We start from the raw sequence: 8,333 nt of genomic DNA on the forward strand, positions 1-8,333 counted from the left end.
TGTCTTACTACAATAATCAAATGGTTTAACTTAAATCTTTTTGCAGATACAGTGGTGTTCCTAGACACGTAACAGTTTTATTTTCTATTCCACTTTATCTGTAGTAGGACTGAGATAGCCTGAGCCAGTCTCAGCTGACAATGGAGCCCAGGTCACTGGTCACCGGACAGCAGCAGATACATGCATGTGCACATCCATGGGCAACTTGTCATTCTCAAAAGCATGTTCAGAGAAAAAAAACCTGTGCACGCTCAGGGAGAACATGCAAACTCTACCCAGTTCAAGCTGGAAACTAAAGTGCAGCCCATTTCTATCTAATGCAAAAAAATGACTATGCACAAACTTGATCATAATATCACTCTATCTTATTTTATTTTATTTCATTTATAGTAGGGGGGTGTCACACGGGTTTTCTTTTTTCAGAAAGGTGACTTTCACCAAAGTATGGATGACTCCATGCCCAGGTTCAGTTCTTTTTTTCCTCCTCTCGTCTACAAGTGCACATTATTCTTATCCTCTTATCAATGATGTCATTTTTTTAAAGATGTGATCCGTAGTTGAATTACTTCAGCCTTGTTGAGATGTGCCTGTAGTAACGTGGTGTCTCTTTAAAGGAAGGGGGAGTGTAGAAGAGGGACAGAGGAAAGAGATGAATAGAAGGCACCAGAACCACCTACCATGACCAAGTGCGCTGTAAATGTAGGACAGAAATTCGAGTGGAATACAAACGGATCGTCGAGCGACATTTTCGGGGGAAAACCATGTTTGGATGTGCCTTACCTGATCGCAGTCGTTTCGAACATGGCACCGCACGCGACCACCACAGGAACACGGGGAAACTATTTTTCCTCCCAAATATTTCGTGCATTCTGAAACGGAAAAGAAGAGTGGCAGGAAAATACGTCCCTGTGGTACCTTTCTCCGATTATCAATGGTAGGCATTGCGTAATTCAGCCGTGTCCACCGGAGCCGCTCGGTTCCTCCTCTCTGGGAAGAAGGAGACGCTAGGAAAAAAAAAACAAAATAACAAATAATAGAATAAAATAATCCAGCGGTTGCCTGCAGTTGTTCGGCTGTGCCCTTTTCTCTGTCAGGAAGGACTTGTAGACAGTAGCGGGGGAACAAGCGGGGGAAGGATGCATTTGAGGCTGGATGTGTGCTGCATTCAGGGAGATTCGGCAGTAGCGGCGGCTCGAGCAGAGAGAACGGCGAGTGCGGCGGCGGCGGCGGCGGCGGGCCTGGGAAGCACCCAGCCCCACTATCTCCTCCTTTTCCTCCCCCCCTGCAGGACCATGCTTGCGTGAGGGATGAGGCTGTGCACAGGGACACCAGGCCAGAGCTGCGGCCTACTTCTCACAAGAGCCGGTCTCTCGACTGCAGGATCCGTGAACACATTGCCACCATCAAATCAGCATCTTTGGTACGCGGCGCCCTCTCTCCACAGTTTGCATAAAAAAAAATAAATAATAATTAAAAAAAAAAAAGATACGTGTGTGCGCGTGTGGGAGAGTGGGTAGCGCGTGTGTGCGTGCGTGTGTGTGTATATATGTGTGTGTGTACGCGCGTGCTTGCGGCGCGGGGATGATGAGGAGGGAGGAGAGGGGTGTCTGTGTTCTCAGCTGTACATCTGTAGTCATGGCAACCAGATCCTGTTAATGGATGTCATTTTTTCCATCCTCAGCTCCCCTCTCTGCCTCTGCTTTTATGTGCGCGCGATGCATTTATATTTTATTCCATGTAAATCTCCGCCTGACGTCTTTTACCAATGGAAATTGTTGTCCTGGGATTGTTTAAAAGCTGCATTCACATGTCTTTTTCCCCCCTCCCGGTGGTCGTCATCCCAAACAGTTTGAGTCCAGAGGGAGCTTGAGAGAAGTGGCATCATGAAATTGTTTTTCATTAAAATGCTGCTGGGTGATTTATTGATTGATTCAATCAGTTTGCTTCATATAACTGAATACTGATTATCACCAAATGAGAAGATCTCAAGTAACCTCATGAAGAGCCTCAGATCCTGCACTGACACACACACACTTTCCTTGTTGGTATATACTGGTCCAGTCCGGGTTCTGGTTTGATGCTCAATGACTGTCTGTGCTGGTCTGATGTTAGTACATTCCTTCTTCATGCTTCTTTATCTGTTTATGTTTGCATGTTTATGTTCTCTACTTGTATTAGACAAGATAAGCCAGCATTAGATCAGCAAAGGACCAACTTGTTGAGTATTGGTGTTGGTATGATGGTATCTTGATGGTTAACCAGCTAATAAAGAATCAGACCAGATTATACCAAAATATGGCATGCTGGTGTCACAACAGCTAACTTGACATCAAACCAGTATCAAACTATGACCAAACCGGAATAGCATCAGCATGCATTTGTCTCCTGGTGCTTTTGTGGTCATTTGTTGATGAAGCACCTGCTAAACCAGAACCAGACCAGCATTAGATCAGTAGACCCCAAGACGATCACAAAAACATAGTGTTTTGGTGCTGGGATTGCGTATCGTTATAGCACACTAAATAAACTGATAGCAGCCAGTAGCAGACTACCCTGAGACCAGCATGTGTTGTGTTATGGTGCTGGTGTGTTAATGGTGCACCATCTAAACCAGAATCAGACCAACATTACACTAACATGAAAAAAAAGTAGGATTAACCTGTGCTGTGGTTTTGGTGCTTGTGTGTTGTTGTGTTGGTAGCACACAGAGGCCTGCGGGATAGGACCAGCACATGTTGTGTTTTGTATTAGTGATGGTGACACATGAAGATCAAGATTCAGTCAGCTAATGTTTGATTGAGTTGGTGTGATGGTGTGTCAGTGGTGCTCCAGCTGAACTAGTATCTGACCAATATAGAGAAGAGTATCAGACCAGAAGAGGACGAGTTTATGCTGTGTTTCAGTGCTGCTTTGCTGGTGGTGCATCAGGCCATCCTTCAGCTATACAATTCTTGGGTAATATTTTGACTTTGGGCTGATTTTAAGCTTTTTTTTTTTCCTCACTGTGCAGCCTGCTGATCTTTCTCCCTTCCTACTTCCCCCCCATTCCTCTACACAGGGCATCAGGTAGATCCAGGAGCATGAGCAGGACTTTGAGCTGCGGGAGCAGATGTCTGGGTATAAGCGCATGCGGCGACAGCACCAGAAGCAGCTGATCGCCCTGGAGAACAGGCTAAAGGCCGAGATGGATGAGCATAGGCTCCGGCTGCAGAAGGAATTAGAGACACATGCAAATAACACTTACATTGAGCTGGAAAGACTGGCAAAGCGCCACGCTGCCCAGACAGACAAAGAGGTAAAGCCTGAACAACAGGTGTTATTTATGCATGAGTTGCAAACGAAAGCCATATTAACTTGTGTTGTGGGTCATTAAAGGTTGCTTATATGCATTTCTTCACAGATGAAGTCAGTTGCAGCAGAAGAAAGGAGGATCCAGCAACAGATCGTTGCTCAGCAAAAGAAAGAGTTGACCTCTTTTTTAGAGAACCAGAAAAAGGAATACAGACATTGCAAAGACAAGATCAAGGAAGTAATTACGTTCATGCAATCAATCTACTGAGCGTAAAGAACATATTATGATACTTAATTACTCTGTGTTATGTATTTTAGGAGATGAGTGAGGACCCTTGTACACCCAAGGAGGAGAAGCAGGAGCGTCTGTCCAGGCACAAAGAAACAATGCAGCGCTCCCAAGCTGAGGAGGAGGCTCACCTGCTGGCCCAGCAGAGGCTGGTCTACGACCGGAGCTGCAGGGCCCTCAAACGCCGGAGTGTGGTCAAAAGACACGAGTTCGAACAGGAGCAACTGAGAGAGGTAATGCGGATTTCTAACGTTGCGTAACAGGTTGCGTTTGCAAAATATTTGAGGGTGATTCACTTCAAAACTCTTGGTGGAAATATAGTTGTCTGCTAATAAGCTATAAAGTCCAGGAAGTGAATAATCTGTTCTGTATTTGGTCATCAACATTATATATTATGCTAATAAAAAAATACTAATGACAAAACACAAACTTTCCAAAAGGCCTGTAACGTTGGACTTTTTACTTCAATTGCCAGTTTTACTGCTTCAGCAGTATCAAGGTGCTTTACACCATTAGTCCTCATTTCCCGTTTCTCTCACACTCTCACAAAAACGTTAAAAAAAAAAAAAAAATTAACATGAAATTCCAGGAACTGAACAAGAAGCGGACGCAGAAAGAGATGGAGCATGCCCTGATGATCCGGCAGGACGAGTCCACCCAGGACTTGGAGCGCAGGCAGCTGCAAATGCTGCAGAAGCTGCGTGTGGAGCTCATGCGGCTGCAGCACCAAACGGAGCTGGAAAACCAGGAGGAGTACAACGGCCGGCGACAAAGAGAACTGCACAGGAAACACACTCTGGAGTGCCGGCAGCAGCCCAGAAACCTCAAGGTGCCAGAGATTTTTCTACGTATAACACAACTTGAGAAGTCGTAGAAGTTTGTCGTCAAAAAGGATCATTGTGGGTTTCATGACACGAATGTTATCTGCGGATTGCGGTTTAAGCTCTGCAGGTAACACACATCTGTTACTCTTTTGTAAATGAAACAAGTGCTTGAATTGACCGGGTTTTACCTTGTATTTTAACTCGTAATGGCTCAATAGAAACCTGTGGAAAAGCAATCATCATGTTGCCATGAGAACCACTTCTTCCAAAACATGTGTGTTGCAGTCTTTTGCAAAATTTAAAGCCTTCCTTTTCTCTTTATCTAATAATAGTGGTGAGCGGCTGATGTGAGCTGAGATGTTCAAAGGCAGAGCAAAAGAACTGAGTTAATTATTGAAATACTTATGTCCACATACTACAGTGGTTTACTTTTAACCGATAATCATGCATCATCTGCGTCTACTTCTAACCACCTGTAGATGCTGGAGATGCAGATCAAGAAGCAGTTCCAGGACACTTGCAAGGTGCAGAACAAACAGTACAAAGCTCTCAGAAACCATCAGCTGGAGGTGTCTCCCAAAGGCGACCACAAGAGCATCCTGAAGGGCCTGAAAGAGGAGCAGACGCGCAAGCTGGCCGTGCTGGCCGAGCAGTATGAGCAGAGCATCAACGAGATGATGGCGTCACAAGCGGTATCGGCTCATCGTTTTCATTTATTATTGTGAATAACGCGACTGCAGTTTATCCAGTCCTCGGCGTTTCTCACTCGGTCTGCTCTGCGGTTTTCTAGATGCGACTAGAAGCGGAGCAGGAGACGGAGTGCCAGGCCCTGAAGCAGCAGCTGAAGCAGGAGATGGAGCTCCTGGACGCCTACCAGAGAAAAACCAAGTCACAGATGGAGACCCAACACGAGCGAGAGCAGCAGAAACTTGAGCAGAAGGTCTCCATACGGAGAGCGCACCTTGAACAGAAGGTAAGTTTAAGTTTAAGATCAAAGCCGTTTTTAAATACTGGAAATAAATGCGCGGCATGAAACTAAATAAAGAAAATAAGCGCAAACGAAATGAACTTATGACTAATATGCAGTCGTTGCTTTCTTTTTCTTTATGTGAACACAAGACATCAAAAATATTCTGTTGTTCTGCAAGAAATTAAATGTGAACCTTTTATTTATCAGTGATAAGTGCTGAAGTGGTTTGTTCTCATAATTTATAGCAAACACACTTCTGCTCTCCGTTGTGTACATTATACACTTCCAAACAACTAGCAGGTTTTTTTTTTTTTTCTGGAAAAAACCATCAATAAGAACAACACTCAAAACATTTAGTACATTTTGTGCTGTGTCTATGTGCACCTTCCCAGTATTTCCATTATTCAGAGAGTAAACTGGTTCTCAGGCCTCCTCTTTGTAATAATAAATGTGTTTTTGCATTTCTTTGACAGTTTGGAGTTGCTCCAAGTTTAAGTGGGATGAATATTTTGAAGCCATAAGTTTATCTTCTGTTAAGCTGTGAAATGATTTGAACTCAAACCGTACAGTTTGTACTGGCGGTGAAAGGAGAAGACACCAGGGAAATGGCTGTTTCACCTCACAGCTCAATGTATTCCGTTTTCAAACAGTTAAACAGGAGGATGGTTCTTGTTTTGAGTTCAACAAATCTCCATTTTTGAGAAGAAAGAAATGGTTACATCTGACACGTTTACTTTAAAATCAACTTGAATTAGAAATAAAAAGCGCTGCAGGGACATTTCATGCTCGCTTGAATGTTCTTGAGCTCCTGCACAATTAGACAATAATCTTAATCTGACAGACTCAGAAATACAAACTGCTATCAGGTCCAGTGCGAGCTAAAACCAAGTGTAACCGAATCAAAATAACAAGCTGGATGCTTTTTTTTTTTTTCTTATTTTTCCAGATTGAAGAGGAACTGGCCGCACTTCAGAAGGAACGCACCGAACGGATCAAGCACCTGTTGGAGCGCCAGGACAGAGAAATGAACACTTTTGACACAGAAAGTAGAAGCCTCGGCTTTGGAAGCCTGGGATCTATGGACTTCCCCAAAGAAGACAACAGATGAAAGTGGATTTATCTCTCGAGGACAACATATCCGTGCCCTTTTCATGTCCCTTTGACCGTTTGTCACGTCCACTGTGACGAAACTGGATAACTTTCTCTATTACTTTTTCTTCTCTCTCTTAGATATTGCATCTTTGAATCAAGGTGTTATGTGGAATGAGAGCTTCTTTTGTCAAACCTGGAGGTGAAGGGTGGGGGGGGGGAAAGTAAAACAAAAGAACGTACAACAACATGTCAATAAAAGTCAAACCTAGTCAGTGTAACTCAAAACCTATGTGTGCAGAATAACAGACTCTTTCCTCCATGCCATTTCCTCCTTTTGGTATGAATTGAATAAATCAGGAAATTTTAGTAAAATGGGCACTTTGATATGTTTAAGTAGAAACCCATCATGTTCATATGATGCTGTGTGTGTGTGCGCGCGCGTGCGTGTGTGTGTGTGTGTGTGTGTGTTTTACATGGAGGGACATTGTGGAATGTGAGCTGCGGACTCCCCCGTGGTGTTAAGCTGCTTTGTCTATTTATTTTTCTTAGTTTAAAATCTAATTTCAGTCGATTTGAATCTCTGAATGTGAATATTACTGTATGGGGTCACTGGATAGTCAGAGTTTATTCATTTTTAAAGATTTTTTTTTTTTTCATTTGGTCACTCTTCCATTTTGTGCTTATGCATACAGTATACTGTGGTCCCTCACTTTTCTAGACAACAGCTCTTATCATTTCTTCTCTCTGATATGTAGAATCAATTGGCATCAGCTTGACCAACCCGTTTATCTTATCACAAATCAAGATCCCACTTGGTAAAAATGCTTATTATTGCATGCACTTTAAGGACAAATTCAGGTTGTGAAGTGAAGCATGAATCTGTCAGAGATTTTAGCTGTTTGTAAATAAAAGTGCTCATAGCGTTTTATTTATTTTATTTTTATTTGGTTTGTTTTAGGCCTATGGATACTGAACATAAGCGCCATATTTGATATGATGATTTCACAAATGCCTTTATTTAAGTTGTGCCTGAAGCAGATTTTAGTTGGTGTGTTTGCTGTATCTATATTTTACTTACCGAGGCCGACACCGTTTCTGTTTATTTTAGGGGGTTCATCTAAACTTGTGAATCATTTAATGTTCACTAATCAAAGTTCTTGTAAAGGAAAAATGGTGAGAATTGTGCTGTATAATTTTTGATATATTTGTACATGAGAATATAACTAGAATATACAGAGGCACTGGTCTATTACTGAGGTTACAGAGGTTGAACGGTGAAGGTTTTGCTCGGCTTTTGTTTTCTTATCGAGAAAGGGTCATACAATCGCTCGGTATATTAAGTCAAAGACTTTCAGATTGTATCAATGCTGGTTGATGGAACCACAGACTTCTTATTATATCAGCAAACAGAGATCTTTCGCGGATCGGCGGCTCTGCAAAAGCAAACAAAACAACGCGTGGGTCCAATTGCATTTCAGTAATTAGTGTCTAAGGATAAGATTTTACATATTTTTCTCACCATGTTCATTACGGTCATTGAACAGGTTGCACAATTATTCCATTTATACCGAATGGAAAGATAATTGTTTGGTGCTTAATTTCTAATACCACCTTTAGCCTTGTAGTTTTTTGTCTTCGAGAGAGACAATTGATTTTTTTTAAAAAAAATGTAAACATGAAGCATTTTGAGACCTCCCCCCTCCACCCCCCCCCCCCCCACTTCCAAGTTGAAACACTTCTAAGTTTTCCATGACATATGTAGAGTGCCCCATGCAGTGAAACCCTCTAAAAATGAAGTATATGTATAAAAAAAAAAAAAAAAAAAGAATAAATACTATTTTATCATGGGTCAGATTTTGAAACACTG

The 8,333-nt window shown here is 42.4% G+C and overlaps 1 protein-coding gene across 1 annotated transcript; it reads left to right on the plus strand.

The window, feature by feature from the left end:
• The first annotated feature begins 543 nt into the window (after nt 1-543).
• Nucleotides 544-6,490, plus strand: taok3b (TAO kinase 3b). Its single transcript, XM_030084307.1, has 8 exons — nt 544-1,420; nt 3,059-3,295; nt 3,401-3,529; nt 3,610-3,813; nt 4,170-4,409; nt 4,884-5,096; nt 5,195-5,377; nt 6,321-6,490. Exons 2-8 carry the CDS (start codon nt 3,110-3,112, stop codon nt 6,480-6,482), a joined length of 1,317 nt encoding a protein of 438 aa, XP_029940167.1. The 5' UTR covers nt 544-1,420; nt 3,059-3,109; the 3' UTR covers nt 6,483-6,490.
• The last annotated feature ends 1,843 nt before the right edge of the window (nt 6,491-8,333 follow it).

Source organism: Salarias fasciatus (assembly GCF_902148845.1).
Source record: "Salarias fasciatus chromosome 7 unlocalized genomic scaffold, fSalaFa1.1 super_scaffold_4, whole genome shotgun sequence".
NCBI classification, from domain to species: Eukaryota; Metazoa; Chordata; class Actinopteri; order Blenniiformes; family Blenniidae; genus Salarias; species Salarias fasciatus.

What these genes read in the sequence shown, in the direction of transcription:
- taok3b (XM_030084307.1), top strand. Translation starts at nt 3,110, where the DNA reads ATGTCTGGGTATAAGCGCATGCGGCGACAGCACCAGAAGCAGCTGATC. An exon ending in GCAAAGACAAGATCAAGGAA is followed by an intron (nt 3,530 to 3,609) that starts GTAATTACGTTC and finishes TATGTATTTTAG; the next exon opens with GAGATGAGTGAGGACCCTTG. An exon ending in AGATGATGGCGTCACAAGCG is followed by an intron (nt 5,097 to 5,194) that starts GTATCGGCTCAT and finishes GCGGTTTTCTAG; the next exon opens with ATGCGACTAGAAGCGGAGCA.